The sequence below is a fragment of the Protopterus annectens genome, chromosome 9.part0 (assembly GCF_019279795.1).
Source record: "Protopterus annectens isolate FY-2018-M chromosome 9.part0, PAN1.0, whole genome shotgun sequence".
In the NCBI taxonomy this organism is placed as follows: Eukaryota; Metazoa; Chordata; order Ceratodontiformes; family Protopteridae; genus Protopterus; species Protopterus annectens.
In genome coordinates this window covers 1,355,798,586-1,355,824,818 of record NC_056743.1, presented here as the reverse complement: position 1 = coordinate 1,355,824,818, position 26,233 = coordinate 1,355,798,586, and the positions used below count along the sequence as shown (strand labels likewise).

The 26,233-nt window shown below is 43.4% G+C and overlaps 1 protein-coding gene across 4 annotated transcripts in view; it reads right to left on the bottom strand.

The window, feature by feature from the left end:
* ERCC1 (ERCC excision repair 1, endonuclease non-catalytic subunit) overlaps nt 1-26,233 on the bottom strand; it is a 1,099,273-nt gene that overhangs the window by 952,628 nt on the left and 120,412 nt on the right. For all 4 annotated transcript variants that reach the window (XM_044084339.1, XM_044084340.1, XM_044084337.1 and 1 more), the window contains one exon: nt 14,662-14,838. In XM_044084339.1, coding sequence (XP_043940274.1) covers nt 14,662-14,724 — 63 coding nt within the window. In that variant the 5' untranslated portion in view covers nt 14,725-14,838. The remainder of the gene's footprint in view (nt 1-14,661; nt 14,839-26,233) is intronic.

Genomic DNA, 26,233 nt, shown 5'->3' with positions numbered 1-26,233 from the left:
CACTGGTCTGAGAAGAGCCTGATGTCCAGTGCTCTGAGGGCCACATGGACGACTCCAGTTCCAAAGTGATATCCACTATTGGAGTCAGAGGAAGGGAAGCTGCTGTCAGAGTAATAGGCTTCGAAACTTGGATAGAATTCGAAGGAGGAGTGTACATTGGAGTTTGAGGATATATAATACATTCACCTGAAGGAGGGAATGTGGCCTTTGATGGGTGAGAGAGACCTCTGGCCACAAGCAACTGGTCAACAAGCCGCAACACATCTTGTTCAGAGAGACTCTTAGTAGACCTCATGGAGAAAGCTGATGGCGATTCTGGCCATTCTAGAAAAGGACTACACTGACTACCAGCAAATGGATCCAATGAAGGAGAATACTTGGTCCTTGCTAATTCAATAGGTGCAGAGCCTGGAATCGAGGACGTCTGCACCGAAGAAAACAGTGTGGAAGTAGTCTGCGCTGACGACATCAGCGCCATAGTAGTTGACGGTGTCTGCACTGTAAAGGCAAAAGTCTGCCCCAATGGGTACGATGCCATCGAAGAAAGCATCTGCATCAGTAATCAGGATGGTGCAGAGAAGGAGTGCACCAAAGCACATGGTGCCGAAAATGTCGACGCCATGGAGTACAGAAGAGTCATACTCAGAGCTGAAGGGGATTGCACCAACAGTGCCGAAGGGGACTGTATCTGCATGGACGGTGCTGGTAAGGGCTGCGACAGGACTGTTGGAGCCGTAGTTGTCTGCACTGGGAACTCCGGTGCCGGTATCAATAAGGAAGACATGGCTGGAGCCAGAATAATTTTGGGTTGTGCCGAACCTGGAGCCGACAGGGTCATAGGTGGCAGCGGCGAAGTAGTAATCAATTTCACCTTCTTATGAGTAGACTCCCTATGATCTCCAGAGTGAGAAGAGGGGAGCAACTTCAATGATGAAGAGGAAGAACGCCTCTCACGGGGTTTAGCAGGAGGGGGTGAGCCCTCCCACCCAGAAATAGCCACATAGAAAGGAGACTTGAGAAGACCTTTCAAAATGAACTTATTCTTCCTCTCATTGAGAGTCCTGGTAGAAAAATGTTTACAAATCCCACACGGGGATCCACAGTAAGTTGGGAGACGCTCAAGACAGTAGACACACAACTCATGGCCATCGGAAAGTGGTAACTTACCGCCGCAATCCTTACACTGCTTGAAACCAATGCTACTTTTCTTATCTGACATAATGATGTGGAGAAGAACAGTACCAAAAGGAAGAGGAAAGACTACCCAAAAGGGTAAGAAGAGAAAAGGAGGATTACCAACGATGCTAATGAAGAATTACCTCAAAGGTAAGAAAAAGGGTAATAAAGTGAAAAGACTAAAGGGAGAGAGGCTAAAGTATACAATAGGGTAGGAAAATATTGGTATAAACTATTGAAAATATTTAAAGTAAGAACAATGCATATAACTTTCAAAAAAATTACACACTTAGCTGAGAGAGAGGCTTGACACGGCTGTACAGCAACGCGGCACACGATATCTGAGGTAACAGGGAGCAGAGCATTCTGGGTAGGACCTTGGCTTGAGAGTTTTTGGCCAACGTGAGCTTGATATTGGCCGACCTGGTTCCAAGGATGGAACCGATACCCCATCAGTAAGAAATTAACGAAGAGTAACATCAGATCTGTTGTTTGACTGCATTAATTTTTGGATTTTTTTTCCCCACCCACTCACCCACTAGCCCAACTCTTGCTGTTCTTTTAACTTGGTGTCTTTTTTAGATACCCGCCCTTCTGTAAATTGGAGTTTGCAAGCCTCTTCCAGTACTACTTTTACTGGACACTAAATTCAAACTGATAAGGCACTCCCATTAGAATCCTAAAGCTTGAGTTAGCCTCTGTTTTCATATGATCCAATTTCAACTAGTGCACACTAATATTTCAGTGTGTTGACATGATATTCTTTTCTGGCTTTTCCTTGTTTTAACCACAAGTCAGCTGTTTTTTTTAATTGGTCTGGGACCTTAGTCTTGTAGTACCCCTCAGATTAGTGAGAAAATTGTGAGTTGCTGCAGGATCTGAGCCTCATTTACTTTATTTCTATTACTTTTTTACTGTTTGTATTTTACTTTGTCAGGGTCCTTAGTCTTGCACTATAACTCATAATAGTGAGAGAACCGTAGCAGGATGTGAGCCTCATTTATTACATTTTTACTGCATTTTTCTGTTTGCATTTTACTTAGTCTGGGAACCTAAGTCTTATAGTATCATTCGCAATACTGAGAGAGCTGTGAACTGCTGCATGATCTGAATCTTATTATATGCACTTGCACTGCATTTTTACTGTTTACTGATTGGATTCCTCTCTAGCTCATCTTCCATAACCTCTGCTGAGCTACGCAGCAGTGGTCTGCAATACCCTGTACAAAAGCAGGCACCTATAGCTGTAATTATCCATATAAAACGTCTGCTATTTTCTCAAGTATCTAGCTGAGTTTAGAGCAGCAAGTTTGTCCACTGAACGCATTACCTCTAGAGTGCTGTTTTAGAGCAATCCTAGACCTCTTCTCTCAGCCCAACTCCAAATCCCGACTGAACCACCTCTCACAGATCACAAAAAAAAGAGGATCCACTACCATGGACGTGCATTTATTGTCTCTGTAGCCAGCCTGGTGAAAATGGGCACTTTGAGACAAGGTAGCAATTATCACGTTTACTGTCAACTACCTTCTTAAGCAGACCGACACAGTGTGCTAGAGATGTAATTACACTATATCTTTGAAGACAAAGCTTTTCCATACAGACACTGATATCTCCAAACAGGTCAGTAACATGTGCGTGCCCTCACACTACACCTACTATGGACAAGACAAACTTACATATGCTGAGGTTCTTAAATGCAATCTACCAAAACCTCAAAGACTCTGGAATAGATTGCCCATACATGTCAAGCAGAGTGCCTTTTTGGCCCTCTTCAAAAGGAACCTTGACGATTGGATGGGAGAAAGGAAATTCACCCCGGGGATCATGTCAGTCGCCCTGTTAGACAGGGGTCCAGGGAAGTAAATAGTGTGGGAAGAAATAGCCAGGGAATTGTTATGGCTAGGCTTGTATAGGCCCTAGGGCTGATAGCCTAGTACCAACCTATGAACCAGACACTGCACTCAAACCCTCCCAAACACTCTACAAAGACAACACTCCCTAAGATACATATAGCCACATCTCACAATGTCTCAACCTTTAAGCCCTTGAGGCAAAGTGCCACACAACCCAATATACTGGTCATTGGAGACTACTGTGAGACAGACTATTAGGGGCAAAAATCCACCAAATCTCACATGTACCCTGGACACTGAACTACATGCACCAGTATAACACTATCAATGTCTGAGTGTTAATAGGTTCATAGGTAGGTAATAGGCTATATGTCCGAGGGCATTTATAAGCTTAGCCAGAGTGTGTCGGCTTTCACCGCCCCACTGATTAATTAACTGAGCCTCTGTCAAGCAGAGCCAATGAAGTGATCCCAGGGGTGTATTTTCTGTTACCCATCCACTCGTCAAGGTTTCTCTTGAAGAGTGTTAGTGAGGGACTCTGCCTAATGTAGTTAGGAATTTTTTTTCCAAAGCATGGGGAGTCTCTGTGACAGGAATCTATCCCTCCAGCATGTTCTATTTATTGTTGTGGCGAGGTTTAGCTCACTAGAGCGCGTGGCTTGCAGTGACTTGGATTTCTTTAGGTGGAGCATGTCCATCAATTTTGAGTTGGACATGGCTTTGTAAGTCAGGCAGAGATCACCTCTGAGTAAGCGATATGCCACTGAGTACAGCCAGAGACCTGACCCAAGATGCACCTTTCTGGTCTATACGAAGATAGAGATGTCAGAGCTTTCAGACTGTGTCTCCCAGGCAGGTATGAGCCTAAAACTGAGCAGCATTCTACTTTCTCCAAGAAGGATACCGAAATATGAACAGAAGATGATTAAGACGACTGTTAAAGTTAAAAACTTCGAAAAACCAAGCCAATAATCCAGAATAGCTCCACAAAAAAAGATTTTCACTCTACTAGAATGTTATTTTAGCGCTTTCATCCACTTTTTATTCAACGTGAACTTCTTGTAGAGTGAAAATCTTTTTTTGTGGAGCTATTCTGGATTATTGGCTTGGTTTTTCGAAGTTTTTGAAGTTTGTGACACATTGGAACGTTTCTTTATCTGACTGTTAAAGTTAGTTACTGTTGTCATTCTAAGGGGGTCTAATATTTATCAGCTTGGGAGGACATGATCAACACACCACTCTAATTTGCCATAGGCTGCACCTTTCCCAACTAGATTTTTGGATACTAGCCAAATCATCATCCACCCACCCCTATAATGTCTTTTTTAGGCAATGCTAATGTGATACCTCTTCTGACATAGAAAATGCTAGAAAGATAAACAAAGTGTTACTGTTCAATGCCAAGAGTCTCGACACAAAGCTCCACTCCCTAGAAGGAGTCCTCACCTTGGAGAGTGCTGACATCTGTGCAGTTACTGAAACATGGTTTAAAGTCACTGAAGGCCCCCCAGCAGTACAAGGCTATAATGGCCTCCACACATTTAGACCATCTACTGTACAAGAAGGGGCAAGAGGTGGAGCTGTAGCATATAAAAAGTAAGCACACTTCCAAGACTGGTCAAACACTATGACATGCTTGAGTTACTCCATGTCCAGCTAACCTTAGGTAAAGTCCAATACCATATCCTTGCTAGCTATAGGTCCCACTCTATGACCCAGAATAACCATGCCACATATGTGAATGTACTGTAGTCACTCACAATTCAGCTCAGCACCAATTTCATGGGTAATTTCAACTATTCCACCATAAACTGGGATACATACACAACCACTGATACGCAGGCTCAAAGATTCCTGGATTTTTGTCAATGCAAACACCCTGAACAACTATTTTGCACACTTACCAGAGGTGCAAGTAACCTGGATCTGGTACTCACAAATATGAGGGAACACTGTAACCCACCACGTAATGGCTTCAATGGTCAGATCAGATCATAAAGTGGTAACCCTTAAAATATAAAGGCTGAACTTCTAGCAAAACCCAGAACCTTTAAGAACTTTTCCGAGGCTAACTACCTTCTATTAAGTGAAGGCACAGCTAAATTCCAAGCCCCCCAAACTCAGAGAACACAGCAGCGTATATGGAACTGTTTATAGAAATCCTCTACAAGCATGTAAATAACTACATAGAAACAGAAGTTCCAAATAAAATAAACTTAGGACAAACTCCAAAACCAAGCCCCCATGGTGGATCCCCAATATAAACAGGTAGTACAACAAAAGAAAGAAAATCCTGTCTAAAAATAGGAAGGGCTATGCCCCAAAGACAAAACTCCAGCAGTCTCAACAAGCAACTCAAGGGGACTAAACAAGTCCATCAAAGCCAACTTTGAGGCAAACAGCAGCCTCTCATGCTAAAGATAAACATAAGGCATTTTTTAGTTATGTATGCACCCTTAAAGGGAACACCAACAATGTGCTGAACCAACAGTAAATGGAACTTCCTATACCAAATCAGGGAAAATAGCAAATGTGCTAGACAAATAACTTAGCTCAAATTTCATCCCCTCATCACCTCTAGTTCCCCCAGAAAATACCTCTGCCAGTCCTCCCTAACTATGACTAAAGAACAGTTCCTCACTGCACTAGCACAGCTAAAACACATAGCATCAATGAATCCTGGTAATATTCCAGGATGCCTCCTAAGTAGCTTGAAACATGATCTGTTAGGCTCACTAGAAAGTACAGTTGTGTACACTTACCATAAATGTAGATGTTCGAGTGTTTTCACTGTTGCAGTCATCACTGCAGGGTTCTTCCTGCCAGCAGGCAGCCCTCGGTCGGGCAGAATCCCAAAGTCTGGGTCCGGCGTCGGCTGTTCAGTCATGCTCCCTGACGTCAGAGCGCTAGGAGTACAAAGCTGCCAGCCGACGCCATGTTCTCCAGTTTTTCTTGCCCCAGATGCCAGGTGTCCAAAAATGAAGGCTAATAGTAAAACAAAAAGGAAACATACAACAAATCCCATGCCCTGAAGCAAATACACCTCAGAAGAAGGGTGAAGTAGTAAACCACACTAATGAAAATATAAGAGGGGTCAGGAGGGAGGGTAACCCAGACTGCAACAGTGAAGACACTCGAACATCTACATTTATGGTAAGTGTACACAACTGTACTATGTTCATCATGTTTCACTGTTGCAGTCATCACTGTAGGGTTGAATCCCAAAGCGGAGATAAAGGGTTTTGGTTAGAGAGTAGAAGGGGCAGCTAGAAGGACCTGCAGGACTGCAGAAGCAAAGCCTGCCCTAGACTTAGAGTAAAGAGGGAGATTGTAGTGCTTAGAGAAAGTATGCACTGAACTCCAAGTTGCAGCTTCCAAAATATCTTTGGTAGGTACTCCCCTGAGAAAGGCAGCTGAATTAGCAGCAGCTCTGGTAGAGTGAGTTCTAATTTTTCCTGGGATTTGCTTTCCATGATGAGAGTAACAAAATCTGATTCCATGAGCAATCCATTTAGAAATTGTCTGTTTTGAAATAGCTTTGCCTTGGGAATTTGTTGCATAGGAAACAAACAGTTGCTGTGTTTTCCTGATATCCTTGGTTCTGTCCAGGTAAAAACGAAGTTGTCTGTGTACATCCAAGGAATGCAAGATCCTTTCCCCCTTATTTTGTGGATTAGTGAAAAAAGGTGGTAGGTGAATAAGTTTGATTTAAAGCCACTTTGGAAATCACTTTCGGCATGAAAGTAGGATTAGTCCTTAAAGACACCCTATCTTGGTGAAAAATAATATAAGGTTCCACAGCCATGAGTGCTTGCAACTCCGAGACTCCGAGACTCTCCTGGCTGAAGTCAAAGCCAGTAGAATAGCTGTCTTCTATGATAAATACTTAAGATCAGATGTGGCAGCAGGCTCAAAAGGAGGCAGAGTGAGTTTTTCCAGAACATAGTTGAGGTCCCAGGCAGGTATGGGTGGTGTCCTAGGGGGCCTTAAATTCTTTGCTCCTCTGAGATATTGTTTCAGAAGTGGATGGGAAAAGATAGGAGGATCTGTATTGTAATGTGCAGAGATAGCTGAGGCATGTATTTTTATGGAGGATAAGGATAAACCCTTATGTAGCATGTCTGCCAGGTAAAGCAAAATCAGTGGGATGTTAGGAATGAGGGGATCCGAATCCTGAGCATGCATCCAGGTGCAAAATCTCTTCCATTTACCTGCATAAGATTTTCTAGTACTAGACCGTCTGGCTTCTAAGATGACATCCATGACCTGTTTGGAAATAGAAGGATTAATCATAGACCCTGAATTCGCCAGGCTGAGAGTTTTGACATGAGAGTGCAGAACCTGGCCCTGGTGTTGGGACAAAAGATTTGGAATCAGAGGTAAAATCCAAGGTGGCTCATGGGATAGATTCATCAGTGTTGAGTACCAAAATTGATGAGGCCAATGTGGGGCCAGAAAAATCATCATCTTGGGCTTGTCCTGCTTGATCTTTAATAATACCCGTGGAAGAAGAGGTAGTGGCGGAAAGGCATAACCCGAGAGGTTTCTCCAACTGAATGATAGTGCATCCACTTTCCATGCTAGTTTGTGAAATGTCCTTGTGCAAAAAATCTGTAACTGGTGGTTGAGGGGGAATGCAAATAGATCTATGTCCGGGCAGCCCCAGGCTTCTGCAATCATCTTGAATATTTGGGTGTCTAGCAACCACTCGTGTGGGTCTGACAGGTTCCTGCTCAGGCTGTCTGCCCGAATATTTTGTTTCCCCTGGCAGAAACTGAGCTTGTAGATTCACTTTGCAAGCTAGAGCTGTGTTCCAAAGAGTCATGGCTAGTCTGCAAAGGGGGTAGGAGTGTGAACCCCCTTGCTTGTTTATGTACCACATAACTGTGGTGTTGTCTGTCCGAATCAGTAGTTGTCTTGGTTGTAGAAGATCCCTGAAAGCCAAGACGGCATTCTGTACAGCTAACATCTCTTTTAAATTGATATGTAGGTGCTTCTGGTCCTCTGTCCAAAAACCTTGCAGACCTTTTTCCTGCAAGTGGGCTCCCCAAGCGTAATCCGAGGCGTCCGTGGTTAACACTTGGCTGGCTGGAGGTAGACTGAAGGCTTTCCCTTTGTTGTGAAGACATGCCATGGTCCACCAATGGAATTCTTTTTGTAGACAAGGCAAGACAGCAATTTGTGTGTCTAGACTGTGGCAATGCTGGGACCATACACTTTTTAGGTACCATTTGTATTTTTCTCATATGTAGTCTTGCATTTGGAATGAGAAGGATGCAGGAGGCCATGTAACCCAAAGCCTGCAGGAATTTCCTTGCAATTAGCTGAGTTATTGATGCTAAGGTTTTGAAAGTTGTAGCCAGCTGCAGTTGCTTTTCGGATGTCAGGAATGCCATCTGGGTTGTTGCGTTTAGAAGAGCACCCAGAAAAGTTATCTGTTGTGTGGGTGTCAAATTTGACTTTATGTTCACAGTGAACCCCAGGTACTTGAGAAGATTTTGAACAAATTCCAGATGCTAGAGTAAGACATTCTTGCTGTCTGCTTGAATAAGGCAGTCGTCCAGATAAGGGTAAATCGGAATTCCTTTGAGTCTGCAATAAGCTACTACTGGTGCCAGGCACTTGAAGACCCTGGACGCAGTAGACAAGCCAAAGGGCAGCGCAGAGAATTGGTAATGTTTCGATCCGGCCTTGAACCTGAAGTATTTTCTGCACTCCTGTCTGATTGGGATGTGTAGGTAAGCCTCCTTTAAATCCAATGTCACCATCCATGCATTTTTGCTCAACATTGGCAGGAGCTGCTGCAGAGTAAGCATCTTGAATTTTGGTATGTCCAGGAAAGTGTTTAAGACTGACAGATCCAGGATGGGTCTCCATGAATTTTGCTTTCTGGGAACTAGAAAGAGCCTTGAGTAAAAACCTTGGCTCGTCTCTGATTGTGGGACCAGTTCTATGGCCCTCATCGCCATGAGGGGTCCTACCTGGTTTAATGCCTCTGACCATTGGTGTTTTGGAAGGTCTGGCCATCCGTTTGGTCTTGGCAAGGTATGAAAGTGGAATTTGTAACCTCTTGAAACTACATCCAGAACCCACTTGTCTTGGGTTATGCAAGTCCAATTTTGTTGAAAAAGAGAGAGCTTTCCTCCTAGAGGGGCTTCCAGGAGAAAAATTCCTGGAGCCATGCAGGTGAAGTCATTGAGCCTGTTTTCTATAAGATTGAGGTCTGTCCTCCACCCCTGGGGGTGGAAGCACTCCACTGCCTAGGTCTGTAAGAGGTCTGTGCTTGGGCCCTCCCTCTGGAGCGCCTGTATCTACCCCTCTGAGGCCTGTCCGAGCTGGGAAAGGACCAATTTTTAGTTGGTCAATTTCTGCTAAATCTTGGGGGCTAAACTTGTAAGAAATCCTTAACCGTTTGCATGGATTTTGCCTTATCCTCCATTTTCTTTATCACCTCTTCAGCCTTAGAGCCAAACAAAACATTATGCTGAACAGGTGCATCCAGTAACTTTGCTTTCACTTGATCAGGTAAGTTTTTGTTCCTTTAACCAAGCATGCCTTCTAATGACTGTGCCAGAGGCAGCCACCCTGCAAGAAGCCTCCAAGGCATCAAAACCACAGTGTAAACCATGCTTCCCCACTTGTACAGCGGCATGCATTAAATGGTGTAATTCCTTATTATCTGCACATGCAGTAATGGTACCCAGCTTTTGTTTCATAACAGATAGTAGAAATTGCTGATATTTTAGCATATGAAATTGACAATTTAAAGCCCTAATACATAAAGTAGCAGAATTGTACACTTTTTTGCCCTATCTCTCCAAAGCCCTGGAATCCTTATCTGTCGGAATAGGGTTTTTAGCAGAAGCGGCCTTAACCCCCTTAGGGCCCTAAGAAATGGTTTGTGGATCAGCAGTAGGATTTTTGTAAAGGAACTGGTGGGAGTCAGGGACCCTGTAATATCTGTCGGGCTTAGCAGGGGCTGAAGGAAAGGAGTCAGGAGTTAAATTAGCCTCAGAAAAGGCATCATCCACAATATCCAGAATAGGAGGAATAGCCAGGGGTCTATGTTGGGGTAGAAGAAGGAAATCCCTAAGCCTTCTCTTAGATTCAGAGTACTCCTGTCCTTCCCAGTGAAAATGTTCCCTCATGTCATGTAAAGTTTCCCCAAAAGAAAAATCCTCAGGGGGAGAAGCTGATGGAATGGATTCCTCAGCATCAGAATCCTCATAAGGAGGGAAAGAATATTCTTGTTCAGAGGAAGACACTGAAGAAATAGATGCTTGATCAGAAGATTCATAATCCAATTCTTGCCTTGGCCTTTTGTCTGGAGGGGGATGTGAACCCCTAATCATGGTTAGTAAGTCCTCCGCCATTTTAAGCAGCTGTTTCTGAGATTTGGGTCCCGGATCAGAAGAGGCCTGGGCTGGTGTCTTAGATTTAGAAGGAGTCTTTGCCTTTGTCTTTATCAGAAGCTGTGTAGGCCTGAAAACCCCCTCGGAAGCCGGTACATACACAGCGGCTCCGGACCCATCCGAGGGAGCATTGTCTGAAGGTCCTGCAACTGGAGTGCTCAAAGGCCTAGTTGGCTCCTCATGGGAGTCCGTTTTGGCAATTGGTTCTGAAATGGCCAACGTCAGGGGCTGCGAAAGCGCCTCACTGACGATGGCCGAACCTGTAGCTGGCTCTGCTTGTAAAACATCGTCTGACTTGGACCCCTCGGAGGCCTATCCTTACCCTTGCGTCGTTTGTGAACTCCGGTAGTCGGAAGCGTGTCCGACGACATTTTATAATTAAATCGCCTACCAAAGTAGTGAAAAGCAAAATCGTACCTTCGCTTAATCGTACGTTGGTTAAATCTAGCACAAAACCGACAACTAGCTATGTCGTGGTCAGGGCCTAAACAAGGAATACAGTAAGAATGGAAATCCTTATGAGGTATTTGCTTCCCACAAGAAATGCAATTATTAACTTTTTCTGACATCGGACTGGAGCAAAAAAAAAGTTTCCCCAACAGGGTAGTTAGCTTTGAGAAGAAGAAGTAAGTCTTCGGACTGAAGCACGAAAAAATATCAGGAGTCAGCTGACCGGCACTTGCGAACTGCTTTCACCGCACGGCAAGAAAGACTGAAGAACATGGCATCAGCTGGCAGCTTTGTACTCCTAGCTCTCTGACGTCAGGGAGCATGACTGAACAGCCGACGCCGGACCCAGACTTTGAGATTCTGGCCAACCGAGGGCTGCCTGCCGGCAGGAAGAACCCTGCAGTGATGACTGCAACAGTGAAACACGATGAACATTCTTTATTCAACTACGGCCTCCAGACAGGCTTTATTCTCCAGGGAATGGAGGACTGCAACTGCTCTCCCTCTATACAAAGGCGGACCATCAGCAGACTTAAGGAACCACAGACCCATAAGCTTGACTACTGTTATATGCAAGGCTATGGAAAGAATTATTGTGAACAAAGACATAGGAACTCTATAAAAACTAGACCCATCCCAGTTCAGTTTTGTCAAAGCAAGTAATGCCTAGTAAATTTGATTAAATTCTTCAGGAAGGTCACTAGAGCCATGGATGAGGGCAAAATGGTACATATTGCCTACCTTGACCTAGAAAAGGGATTTGACACAATACCACACTTTGGTATTGTAGACAAACTCACAAATTTGGGCATAATTCCCTTTGTCACCTAATGGATAGTCAAATGACTCACAGATCGGACACCTGAAGTTAGGGTGGAGGAATCCACGTCCACCAAGAAGCCTGTTACTAGTGGAGTCCCACAGGGCTTTGTACTGGGATCGCTCCTGTTTTGGAATAGACTTCTCTGAAGTCAAAGCAATGTAGAGGGCCATTGGCTGAACAAATATGATGATGAGTGCATTTTGGGTACAATCACCGAATCCCCCAAAGATATAGGTATCCCTCAGGAAGGTCTGACACATACAAATAACTGGTGCCAGAATCACAGTCTAAAATATACTGCAAAAAATGCATAATTATATCCTTTGGGAAGATGACTACTTCTTACAACACTGATAACACTCCCTAAGAGCAGACCCAGTGGTAAGGGACTTGGAACTCAGGTCGACAGTAACCTGAACTTGGATCAGCAGGTGTCTACAGTGGTGAAAAAAACATTCTGCAGAGCGCAACATACAAGTAAGGGCATGGCATCAAGACCCACGGCGATAACTGTCCCATTACACTCAGCCCTCATTAGACCAATAATAGAGTACAATGACTCATTCGTCATGTACCTGACCAAGCAAATGCAACAACTGGAGCACCCACACAGGTTCCTCTCTAAAATAATACAGGATGTAAATAGTACGTCTTATGCGGACGATCTCAAAGCCCTATCCCTGCACCCAGTCTCCAACAAACTACTGAGGGGCACTCTATGACTTAACATAGAAGGCATTCTCCAATCCGGCCCTGATGGATCTGCTAGATATTCGACAAACAGGTGGCACTAGAATTACCTGATATAAGGGTCTAAACCTAACCTGACAAACAAACATGTTGGGGGAAAAGGTATGCGTCTCAGAGATTACCTTTTCTTCCCTTAGCCTAGTCAGACAATTCTGCCCAGTGGATGAGAAATTGTATATTCACCTCTGGCTTGTCAACTGTGGCCCTTATGGACAGGAACAGTTTGTAGATGCCGTAAGTCACAGCCGTACACCAAATCCATTCTAACCCACTGGCATTGATAATTGGCGAAACTGGGGCATGAATGGCTAGGCTGAAAAAGGTTCTATGTCAGTTGGCCTAATAACCTCCTACAATCCTATGAAAACAACACATACATGGTCAGCTCTGTAACATACTGAGCTAAAGACTGTATTTTGCCCCAATCAGCCCACATCTGATTAGCAGCTTGGGCCATGAAGGTACTTACATGAAGGAGGCAAGACTGACGCAAAGTGTTAGTTCACCCACTTTGGGGGAAGAGGTTGGGGTTGGTTCTATGGGGAACTGAATGGGCAAGCCTAAGTATAGCCCCCAGTCTGGCCCCTACAGCCCTTATAGAAAAGTGACATAATTAGGCTCAAAGTAATTCCTCCTGTTGGGTGCCTGGACTTGATCCTTAAGCCATTATAGAAAGTGGATGTAACTAAGTCCAAATTAATTAATCTTGTTGGGGATCTGGAATGTTATGCCTTGGTAAATTTAATACAGAATCATGTGGATAAGCTACAAATGGCACAACAGCCTAATAAGCCTATGAACTCCACAATCTGAACCTGCCCTTTTAACAAGATAGTTTGGTTCAGTCAGTGAAGCAAATTAGTATTGAAAGGAGGTCATAACCACCATGGCATAAATGAAAAAGAAAAGGAATTGCAACCAAAAATAGTCTTCCTGCTTGGGAGGTGAATCTGAGGTGTGGGCATACAAACATGAGACTGAAAAAGTAGAATTCTGTATCTGGGTTGACCTCATGTTTATTTGCCTCTAGAGGAATATTTACAATGATGCTTCCTCTTCTTGCAGTAATCTAATCTGTATTTAATAGTATGCCTCCTCCTTATTTTCTTTCTCCATCCCCTAGTCTTTCTTTAGGCTGGAAGAGCCCAGAGCAGAGAATGCACAGCTTAAAAAGAACTACTTTACAAGGAGTTAATGCTAGCCCACCACCCCAGAAAAGCTTACATATGTAGTGCACCACATCAATGAAGCCCAAGGAAATGTGTCAAGCTTTAACATAGTGCTTAATCCATGGTAAGTAAAGGTGAAAAATACAAATCATCTGTGTTGGGTAGCAATTTGTTGAACAAGCACTCATCTGGTTTAACAGCCAAGGTGAACATCTTACTAAAGCAAGCCACCAAAACTGGAAATGAACTGAGAAATGCTGAATCCATAGTATCTTGAGTTCACTCCTGGTTCGCTGTGGGGAAACAACTGTAGGGAGTGCCTTTAGCCCTGCTAGTGTAGGTCAATGATGGCAAACCTTTTGGGTCTGGCATGTCAAAAGCTCCTGGCACAAAAACAATTCAGTGCACTTCATATGAGCAACAAATGCAAAAGCAGTGTCTTTGGTAACCTGGGTGTTGGTGATCGCTGACATGTCACCCAAAATGTTGTGGCATGTGTCACTTTGACACGTGTGTCATAGGTTAGCCATCACTGGTCTAGGTACTGAAGGCAGCTCAAAAGTAAATGGAAGATGAAGTGCTCAATAAATGGCTCCATACTGTAATAGCACCTGAAAAGCAAAGTCCTAACTGCCAGATCATCTCAAAGTAAAATCTAACAGTGCTGTTCAACATGTACTTCACATTGGTGATTCATAATGCTTTGAATCCTGTGCTGCACAATGTGCTTCTGTGATTTATATATTGTTATTTAATTCAATGTTCTATACATTTACTGTTTTCTTCCAGAGTATGACAGAAATGAACAGACAGCTCTGCTTCCAACGGGTCCGTTTATTTGATATCGCTATTTGAGGATTTACGCATCACCTTGATTCACTATCTAAACTAAATGTTTAGGAAGTAACCAACAACTTCTGATACTGCCATATGAAGTCATACAAAACAACTTTCTGAATAATGGGGTTCAGATACTCCTAGTTAAAGGATAATGTTTGTTTTATTATACAACTCTCTGTTCCTACCGGGGTTATTTCAGCTTCTTGTGAAGGAATAATGAACCTCTTCTTCTCGATAGGAGCAGCCATAGGTTTCTTTAGTTGGTTTAGAATGTCGGGAAAGCACACAAATTCCAAGTCTTAAACTGCTTTGGTATTTTGAAGCATATAACAGATCAAATCTTCAGATATACATCTGTACAGCTGCAATAAATAAAATTATAATTTTTGATCAGTTATCCACTTGTCAAAAAATCATTTTCTTTATAGTATCCACAATCTTTTGAAAATGCATAAAAAAAATTTTGGGAATGTACTTGGCCTAACCACACAGTAAGTAATTAAGCTTCCTGATACCACCTTCATCCAGTTCGGTGTAAAAGAAGCCTAAGCCTACCCCAGCATTCAGTAGGCACAAGGTGAGAAAACTAATTCTGGACTGGATGGCAGTCTATCATAGGATGCACATACATGTAACAAACAGCACAATCACTCATGCACTCTATATATATATATATATATATATATATATATATATATATATATATATATATATATATATATATATGGTACTTGTCACCCTTTTTCTGAAGTTTTTCCTATGAGCATTATAAATCAAAATAATCACTGCTATAATATAATACAGGTTTCAAAATGGCCAACATTTAAATGAAACAATAAATAAATAAATAAATGTTCTCTTTCCTACTATTTGGCTTAGCTCAGGGCTCACCAGAAACAGGTCAGCTGCTAGTAATGTCACACACCATAATAATATCTGACACACACACACATATATATATATATATATATATATATATATATATATTGATATATATATATATATATATATATATATATATATATAGATATAGATATAGATATATATAGACAACAGAAATATATATAGATATAGATATATATATATATATATATATATATATAGACAACAGAAGTACATTCTATTTCATTAGTCATTACAATGGATATCATGCTTTTCAAACTCTGTAAAATATTGTGTAGAAATTCCCTCTTCTATTTCAGTAGCATATACCACATGTTCAATACGTCTCTAAACATATTGTTCAGAAAACTGAATAATTTCCATTTGTTTCTGCTTACGTTTCCTGTTAGAAGACTTTTGCTTTAATTCATAAAAAGCATTCTTAAAAGTACCACTATTTGTAACTTGTCTAGAAAAAGTGAAACATCAGGGAATGAATTCTGCTAGCAAACACACAGCAGATCGTCACATCTCTGGCAAGATGTACTTTTATCTAAGAATATCTCCCACAAATAAGCATTTGCTCCTCATTTTAATCATTCTTCAAGAGTCCACATCTAAAAGACAATTTTTCTGAGTCCAAAAAAGAAACTGCAAATCACATGTAATTCATTTGCTGCTCTAATCCACAGAAAATATATCAATAAAAGAAGAAAAATATTTCATAAACTTAAAAACAAAAATAATTTCGATATACCATATTCCTTCTTCCATTTTGCCATATATATTTTTGCATTTCTAGGGAATACCGTAGTACCCACAGCCTTCCTAACATTGCCTATACTCACATCATTCAATTATAAACAATATTTTGTAATACATCTAAAAAAATAAAAATCCACCTAACAAAAGTTATTATTCACTGTACTACAAGTCCGCAGCAGCAATTCCACTCTGGTGGTGGATAAGCGTATCAAGTGACATAACCTAGCAAAAATGTCATTGTAATCTCATGTTCTGCTGCTACCTTCTGCAACTGCAGGTAATTCGGAAAGGAAAGGATTGGCGGTGAGTGGAACAAAAGTATAACCATTAAGCAACTAGCCACTCTGTTCACCTGTTTAAAGGCAAAAACTCCACTTCACGGTCTTCATGGGGGATACAAATGCCACCTGGAATGTTTAAACATGTCAAAGTCTGTAATTAACATCAAACTTGGTCAGTCAAAGACATGTGACATCACCATTGAAAGAAAAAGACTTCTAGGTGCGCCACTAATGATGAGTATTTTTGAGGAAAGTATGACTCCTATCTTAATCGAACATGGTCTGTTAACCAGCTTGCTAACCAATGAGTTACACAGTGGCTAACATTTAGCTGGTTCAGTTTATTAATGATTCCAGAAAGTCAGACAGTGTCAGCTTTAGCCAATCTAGATAATAGATGTGTACTGACTTACCTTCATGTAGTGACTGATTTTTTTCCAAAGTCACCCAGGTTAAGTAAGCAGGCTCTGCCTTTTACAAAGCCATAGGAGATTCATAGGCTAACAACCCAGAGATCATTTTAAACCTAGCCATTTCAACCCAATGTAATACCATATCAGCACTACTCAATACGAAAGATTGCATTTAGTGATGACTGTCAAAGTCCTGGAGGGCTGTGGGCTCTATCCCTAGTAAGAATTTACAGTGCCCCATCCATTCATCCAGGTTCCTCTTTAACAGTGTCATAGAGGTGCTCTGTCTGACATGAATTGCTAGCCTGTTCCAAAGACGTGGCAATCACTGGAAGATAAATCTCTCTTCCAGAAAATCCTATTTAAGTCGCAGGCCATACTTAAGTGCCTGGAACGGGCAGCCCTAGACCCAGTTGATTTAAGGATATGCAGTAAAATCACTAGGTTTGGGTTTTGGGTAGCTCTGTAGGCCAGGCATAAGTCTTCCCTAAGAAGTCTATACAATATGGAGTATAATGACAGGGACATTAGTCGGTCTTTATAAGGTACATGCTGGAGGCCCTTGATCTTCTTTGTTAAAAACTTCTGTGGTCTCTCTAATTGCTGAAGATGCTTAGTACAGTATATATCGCACGGGGCATTATACTCAATTATGGGCCAGATAAGTGCCAAGTATAGGGGGGTTATAATCTCTTTTGCTCTCGAGGTGATGCCTTTACTAATCAAGTTAGCTACATGGAAAGCTATCTTTACAATGGTAGACAGGTGGTGATCGAAGTTAAGGTTGTGGTCAACTGGGGATCCCAGGTCCCTTACCACTTCATGGGTACTCTGGGTATTGTTGTTGATCTGATAGTGTGAATAGACATTGTTTGTGCCAAAGGGAACAATGCAGTGATGTAGCTGGGGGAATGGGGGGGTGAAAGGGGAGGCCCACCCGGGTGGCACTTTATTTTTTTTTTTTTACTTCACTTTCACATGCCAAGGGACTGCAAAATACTGTTTTTAAGGGCATTAGTCTTAAAGAACAGTTAATGGTCCAGTCGCACACACCTGTCATGGCATGTCTGTGCATGCTTTGTCACACAGATGTCCTGTTCTTCCTTTCCGCCCACGAAATTTAACATTCACTGACGCCTAAGTGTTTAAAAACAGAGAAGTTGTTGTAATGCTTTACTTGGTAAAGAAATGAGTTGCATCTGCTGTGCATTACTGTTAAGGAATTTAGCTGCTTCACTGTGTGCGTCCGTCACTGTATTTAGCTGCTTTGGTTGCATTAATGTTATGGAATTTAGTTTCTTCACTGTGTGTCCATTACCATATTTAGCTGGTGTCCATTTACCATATTTAGCTGGTGTCCATTACCATATTTAGCTGGTGTCCATTAGTGTGTGTGCGTGTCCATGTGTGTGTGTGTGTGTGTGTGTGTGTGTGTGTGTGTGTGTGTGTGTGTGTGTGTGTGTGTGTGTGTGTGTGTGTGTGTGTATAAAAATGCCCCAGTTAGAGATACCTGGCTGTTAGTGCTACTCGGGCACAAATCCTGTAACTTAGGTACAAGGAAGAAGAGCCTGAATTATCTACCCCTCCCACCACCTGTGATTCAAGTAGTTGAGTCTATAGTTCTCAATTGTCCAGATTTTCACAGAATGTCTCCAATTTTTGGCTCATACTTCTGGTCTGTTCCTCCTAAAATTTGTGGTTTTCTGACAAATCAGTGAGGACTGAAGTCACTAAATAATGACAGCCATTTAAGTTTCGGTCTTCCTATCTTTCAGAAAATACATAACATAAAACATTTTAGCAGTTTTCTAAGATTATACAAGCAATGTTTAAAATATGTCCCTGGTTTTGGGCCTTTGCGCCCCCCCCCCCCCAAAATAAATTTTGGCATTTTTTCCAGATTTCTTGTGCTGCAAAATTGTGAGATATAGTTGAGCGTCAAGTGGATTTTACAAGGAGTGGAGAGCTTCAGGGCACGAGATGTTTAGTGCTGCTTAAGCCAAGTCTGTTTGCAATGTGCAACTGTTGTTTAGCAAATTAAACCACTATTGTGATAATCTATTTAAAAGCATTGTTTGCAGCACAGCAAGTAGTATGCTTACTTTAAATGCAGAAGGCTGTGGGTTCTACTTCCAGGGTATGTAGATGGACTGCTGATACTGTACTTCTGTTGTACTTTAAAGGAGGGAGGTGCTGCAATACTGAGAATGTCCTGCTTTGGAGGAAATACCTAGTACCTATGAAAGTGTTGCCAGCTTGCCATCCATTCCCTATTGCAATATTACCAGCTTATCATTTTTTAACGTAACAGAGAATTGATTCTTCAAGGGCAACATGCAGTTTATTTGTAGATGAAACAATGAAATATAAAGTTGTTTGCTAGCAACCACCTCTTTAGTTACAGATCTCTTTAATGTGGACTTATTTAGATGGCTTTTACTTGTGCACAGATTGTGCATATTTACTGATAGTGGTGGATTGTAATGGCAGAAGTCTGAGTAGACTTTAATGATGGAAATGCTCTCAGTTGGGCAAGTTTGTCATTATTGGTTCACACACTTTGTTTCATTGCTAACTAGAAAAACGTTCAAAACAATAACTTTAAAACATGCTCTAGCATGTATGCTGTATTACATAAGGAATATGCGGGTAGCATTGTTGCCTCACAGCAAGAGGTTTTCCCGTTCGATTCTCGGCGGGACCGCCTTCTGTGTGGAGTCTTGCATGTCCTCTCTGCAGTCGAGTGGCATTTGAAAGACATGCCTAGAATGGGCATGCCTTCACTGAAGGTTGGGCGTCGAGCTGGTACCTCGGCACCTGTAAAAAAATCTATTGTCAATCATTAGCGGACCAAAGTTCCGCTGTGGTGACCCCTACCCAGGAAAAGCCGAAAGAAGAAGAAGAAGAAAATAATTTATTAAAAAGGTGGATCAAGGAACACATGTATGCTTGCATGGTCCTAAATGTGAGTGCAAGGGGCCTATGCTTTGAAAACAGCCCAAAGATGAACTTTATCCACCACTGGCCAGATGAAATTTCTTTGAATGTGAGTTTCAATGCTGTTTCAATAAGCAAGAGTTTGAAGGGCAGAAAAGTTTTAATACTAAGTCTGTTTTCATTGTGAGACTGTATTGTTTTGTTCAGCAGATGTCTATTAGTGTTTGTGCTAAAAAATTTTAAATAAAAGTTTTAAAGTAAATCCAAATAATCACTGTAGAAGTAAAGTACAAAACAGTATGCACGTTACACTGTTTATGGTAAATGGGGAGAAACAGCTAAGAAATGAGGAAGTGGCAGGGCTGCTCAGCAGGGGAGGGCTGTATCTGGGGGCCCCACTTGACCATAATTTTGTGAGAGGGAGGGGCAGCAAACTCGGAGACAATCCTGGGAGGCACAAACTCGAGCGATACCACTGGAATAATGATGCAATTCTCTGCATTCAGTTTAAGACCGTGACTTATACACCAGTTGATGGCCGGTGTGAGACCCTCCTGGACTATAATGACATAATTTGGGGATTCAATGACTGCAGCTACTTTGCAGTCATCTGCAAACTTGGTCAGCCACCACCCTATAGTTTTGACATGAACTTCTGAGAAGTATACACCAAACAGTAGGAGAAATAGCACGGACGCTTGTGTCACCCTGCTGGTAACAAGCCCGCCTCCACTGCTGTCTCCTCTCTCTCTCTCTCTCGCCTCTCTCTCTCTCTTGGCTCTCCCCCTCTCTCCTCTCTCTCTCCACTCTCTCCTTTCTCTCTCCCCTCTCCCCTCTCTCCTCTCTCTCTCTTCTCCTCTCCCTCTCTTCTCTCTCTCTCTCTTCTCACCTTTCTCTCTCTCTCTCTCTCTCTCTCCTTCCTCTCTCTCTCCTGTCTCCTCTCTCTCTCTCCTCTCTCTCTCTTCCTTCCTCTCCTTCCATCCATTTCCTTCCTCTTTCCTTTCTGTGTCCCTTTGTCCATTCCTCCTCTCTCTCTCCTCTCTCTCTCTCCTCTCTTTCCTCCTCCTCCTCTCCTCTTTCCTCCTGTCTCTCTCTCTCTCCTGTCTCTCATATTTTCTCTCTCTCCTCCTGTCTCCTCCTGCCTGTCTGTCTGTCTGTCTGTCTGTCTCTCTGTGTCTGTCTGTGTCTGTCTTGTCTGTGTCTGTCTGTCTGTCTGTCTCTGTCTCTTGTGTCTGTCTGTCTGTCTTGTCTCTGTCTTGTCTGTGTCTCTCTGTCTCTCTGCCTGTCTGTCTCTGTCTGTCTTGTCTCTGTCTGTCTCTCTGCCTTGTCTCTGTCTCTCTCTGTCTCTCTCTCTGTCTCTCTCTCTCTGGGTCTTCAGGATTGGGATAGGATTTTGACTAGGGGGTCTTTGGTGATGTCGTTCAATCAAGATGGATGGGCCTGGCTCTTGTGGGACTTGGTGGTCTTGTTTGATTGTCAGGACTGTGGAGGACATGTTTTCATAGGGGTCTGTGGACGACCGTTTCGGCTCAGCTGTGGTTCCTAGTGGATGCGTTCAGGTTAACAAGGCAGGTTCCTTTCCAATGGAAGGGGGTCAGTGGACAAATGTGGGGATTAGCAATGTGCGTTTTCGATTAACATTCCTGGGGATTCTGGTTCTTATGAATAGGTGGTCAGGACAGTGATGTGTGTGTGAGTTGCCCGTTATTGCATGCTAAAGGGATGTATGGTGTGCAAAGGGATCAGTGTGCAAAAGGGATGGTGTTCTAAAAGGGATCGATTATTAAAAGAGGATTATTATTCACAAGGACTATTAATGCAAAAAGGGATTAGTATTTTGAAAAAGAGGATTAGGGGGGGACCAGGAAAAGATGACAGTCATGCTGTGTGATTCTATCTCGCTCTGTGTATGAGTGTTGCCTCTAAAGTAAGTAAAAAGAGGAGCAGGAGGAGGTGGAGGAGTCAGAGTGAGGAGTCCCTACTATGCTTTGGCATCAGTGTGTGTGTAAGAGAGAAATGTGTGGGTAGCACACCTGATGGAAATTAGGAGAGAATCTGATTATTAGGACTTGGGGCTGTTAGGGGGGCCACAGCCCATGAGGGAGTCTATATGAATAACAGTGTCCCCAGAAGACTGTCAGTGCAGATGGGTACCACCCGTGGGCTGGTTTGGTCATTATCACCCCTTGAATGGCCTGCGCGTGAAAATGTAGAGACCAGGGGGTTATAGTTGGGTGGGATCCCGAGGGGCTAGCCTGGTGAGTTAGAACGTATTGGGCCACCATATACATATTTTCCACCACAATTCCTTCCTTCCATTTCCATCTCCATTCCATTACAGTCCATTCCATTCCATTCCATTTTATTTCCAGTTTCTCCCCCCATTCTTCCACCTGTGTCCATTTCCTTTTCTCTTCCTTGTCCTTTCCCTCCCTATTTATTATATTCTTCCTCCTTCTCTTTCCTATTCCATTCCTTCATTTATTTATATTTCATCCTTCCATATTTCCTTTCATTCTATTCCATGCTGTGTATACCATTTCTTCCACCACTGTCCATTTATTCCATTCCTTCCTCTTCCCTATTCATTCCATCTTCCTTCCTCCATTATTCCTCCGTATTTCCTTCTTTCAATCCACTATTCCATTCCACCACTATGAATATTCCATTCTCTTCTGTCTCTTCCATTTATTCCATTATTTCCTTTCTTCCTGTCCTTTCATCCATTCTGGTCCATTATCCATATTTTCCTTTCCATTTCCTGTGTCTTCCTCCTTCCATTCCGTGGTGTGTGTGTCTCCTCCCATTGTCCATTTCTATCCCCCATTTCCTCATCCATCCACCTCCACCTATTTTCATTCCATGGTCTTCCTTCCATTTCTCTTCATTCCTTCCATACTACTGTGTGTCCATCTCCATTCGTGTGTTCCACTATTTTCCTTCTTCCTTTCCGTTGGCCATTCCGTGTGCTCCTGTGTCAGTATTAAAGATATTTGTGTCCTTCATTGTCCATCCTTCCATCCACCTGCGTTGGCGGCCTCCATTCCTTCCTGTGTATTTTCTTCTATGTCCACATGTGCAAAGCTCTTTCTATTTCCGTCCACCAGTTCATTTTCGTTCCTTCTCCTGTGTCTGAGATCATGTGTGGGGTTATCCATTCTGTGTGTGTGTGGGGCTGTCCTGGGGTCCTGTGGATCCTCCATGTCCGTGGTTGTCCTTCCATCTTTCTTCCGTTGTCTCCTTCCTTGTGTCTCTCCTGTCTCTCTCTCTCCTGTCTCTCTCTCTCTCTCTCTGTCCTGCCTCTGTGCTGTCTCTCTCTCTCTCTCTCTCTGTGTCTCTCTCTGTCTCTCTCTCTCTCTCTCCTGCTGCTGTCTGCATGTGTCTTGTCTCTGCCTCCTGTCTCTCTGTCTCTCTCTCTCTCTCTCTCTCTCTCTCTCTGCTGTCTGCCTTGTCTCTGCCTTGTCTGTCTGTCTGTCTCTCTGTCTCTGTGTCTCTGTCTGTCTGTCTCTCTCTCTCTCTCTCTCTGTGTCTTGTCTGTGTCTCTTGTCTGTGTCTCTGTGTCTGTGTCTGTCTCTCTCTCTGTCTCTCTGTCTCATGTGTGTGTGTGTGTGTGTATGCATGTGTGTGTGTGTGTGTGTGTGTAGGGGTTGGGAGACACCCAAGAGGTGGAGGGCCGAGATCCAAACACCTCCAGGTATACCGACTCATCCTCAGAGGGATTATTGGTGGGCCAGTTTCCCCTCTATCTAAGGAGCTCTAAGATGTCTGAAAAGGAGACATCCTCAGAGGGGGATCTTGGGGATCCCTCTGACTCATCTAAGTCAGTATCTGAAGTGATACACTCGGGGGAGTCTACGTGTTTCCTCTTACAGGTCCTCTTTCGCGGAGGATCCCCTGACTGATCAGGAGAATCCTCGGAAGAGGATATTCAGTGGAAACCTGAGGCGGAGGATCTCTGGGTCCGGGAGCAAGAGAAGTGGCAGAGATATCGACAGCCACCATAGAGGGAGGAGCTAAGGGAACAGACTGCTGGCTGAGTCCAGTGGCCAGCACACTCTTCATCACCTCGGCTCCCTCCCAGGGAGGTCCGAGAGAACCCGTTCAAGAACCAGGAACTCCAGGGCCCACCGAAGGCTCGAGGCAGATGTCGGAGCCGAGCTCACCAAGGCTGAGGCTCCAAGGGGAAGAGTGGGGTCGGACAAGGGTCCAATGCCACTCACCCCCTCGGAGAAGACCAGGGAAGCCCGACCACCGAATCCCTCTAAGGAAGGTCTCGAAGAGGAGATAAGAGTAGAGGCTGAAGGAGCAGAAGGAGGGGGTATCTGTCCCTCAGCCCTAGCAGAAACCATTCCCGAAGACTCCAACTCCAAACTCTGGGGTAGAGTCGAAGGAGGAACTGCAATGGGGTGTGGACCAATAGTCGTCTGTTGAGACGGACTATGTAGCATCTGGGCCAGTGCCTGTGATTTCAACAATCTACTGACCACCCTCTCTAAATCGTGGTCAGAAGGCCTGGATGACCTGGATGATCGGCTCCGATGGCTCCGTTCCAAGAGGAGAGGAGATGCCGGAGCCGAGGGTATCGGCTCCAAGGAAGGGGACCTGGACCTCTTCGTCGAAGGAACCATCGGAGCCGAAGAAACTATGGAAACTGTCGGAGCCGACAACTTATCGGCACCGACAGAAAGTTTCGATGCATCGGCTCCGGCCGGAGCCGATACAGACATAAAAGTAAGGGTGTTGGAGCCGGTCGGAGCCGACACCGAAGCCTGAGCCACATGGTGATCAGAACCGATCGGCGCCGACACCGAAGTGACCGAACCAGAATCAGCACCGATAGCCATCGGTGCCAATGATTTGTGCAAACCAGGATCGGCTCCAGCCGGAGCCAATCTCGACTCTGAAAGAGTCGGAGCCGAGGCCGCAGGCTTGGACACAGTAGCCTGGGCCTTGGAAGACTTGGAAGCCTTGGTTGGAGCCGACTTACCCGGAGAGCCCTCCGGTTTAAGTAGGCCCCTCAAAATCAGCTTGTTTCTCCTTTCCTGCAGGACTCTCTGGCTGAAAGAATGACAAATCGCACAGGAGTCCTGCAGGTGGAGAGGTCCCAGGCAGTATAGGCAAGTCTGTCAGAGACATCTTCTGACAGCACGAGTCACACTTCTTAAAGCCTGAGACCCTTTCCTTAGACATGGTGTAAAAAACACACACACACACAACACCTGTCCAAGAAATATATCCCAAAAATAAGAAAAACTATTCTCTCACACACACACACACACCCTAACAAGGGGGGGGATGGGATGGGAGAAGGCCTGACTAAAAACTTTAAAGGAGAGAGGGAATTCTAGTCAGAAAAGGACTAAAACTAGTCTAAACTATTAAAATTAAGTTTAAAGTTAAGTTTAAATTGAAAAAGGGGCAAAAGCAGTAGTGTATAAATCACTTACCAGGAGCTGGTAAAAGGAGGACCTCATCAGCGAAGCGGCAAACGAGATCTGGGTACTTACCGCCTTGCATCATGGGATATGGGGCTGCCTCGAGCTGGTAAAAGTGACTCTCGAGCTTAGCAAGTGCCGAGTCGGAGCCGAGGATCGGCTCCGAACCCATCAAGCAAGAATGAAGGCGAGATTGACAACTTAACATAATTAAGTTTTACTTATTTTAATAGTAAACAGTTACTTGCATTCTTGAATTGCCAAAGCAGTTTGGCTGGTAGCAGTGTACTGTAAACTGAGTACTGGTAATGAGAATTACACTTTACCCCCTTTGAAAAATATTGTATGAGTGAATTTGTATGCAAAATAATTTTTGTATAAGTTTTAACTACTGTTGATATGATTGTATTTGAACACACTAGGCTCAGTCTAACATGGATGAAATCCTGCACAGACACGGAATTCAGACCTGCAGCTGTACAGTGTAAAATGTATTTCTGTGTGACAAGAACTGGCCATTATCCAAGGCAGTAGTGTGCACAGACTGTCAACTACTCCTTGTACATCAGGGTGCTGTGGGCCAAGATAAAACTTATTGTATCTGGTGCCAGCAGTATAGATTTAACTCCATATTGTCACATATTCGTGTCAGTGTTGGGATTCAAACTACTGCTTATTCATTACCCAATGGATAACAGAGATCATCTTTCGCATTTTATAGTTTTAAAAAGTGTTTCCGTCTGAAAATTAAAGCATTTTAAATTCCATATGTGAAACATAAACCCTCCACTGCCACTGTCCTCATTTCTTTCATACTTGTCCTTAGTTCCCTATATATTTCCATTTTACAGTACCTCAAAAAGCTCCAACAGGTCCCTTTCATAAAGGTTATTCTGCACCCTTTACTTCATCCACATTCCCTCAATTGTCCCTGCACACTCGTGATTTTAAAACAGTGTTATACTAAACCCATGTCTTCTTCAGCCAGTCTCATCTCTGATGTGTAGTACCTTTACCAACCTGTTGATTTATTAACAGAAAAGA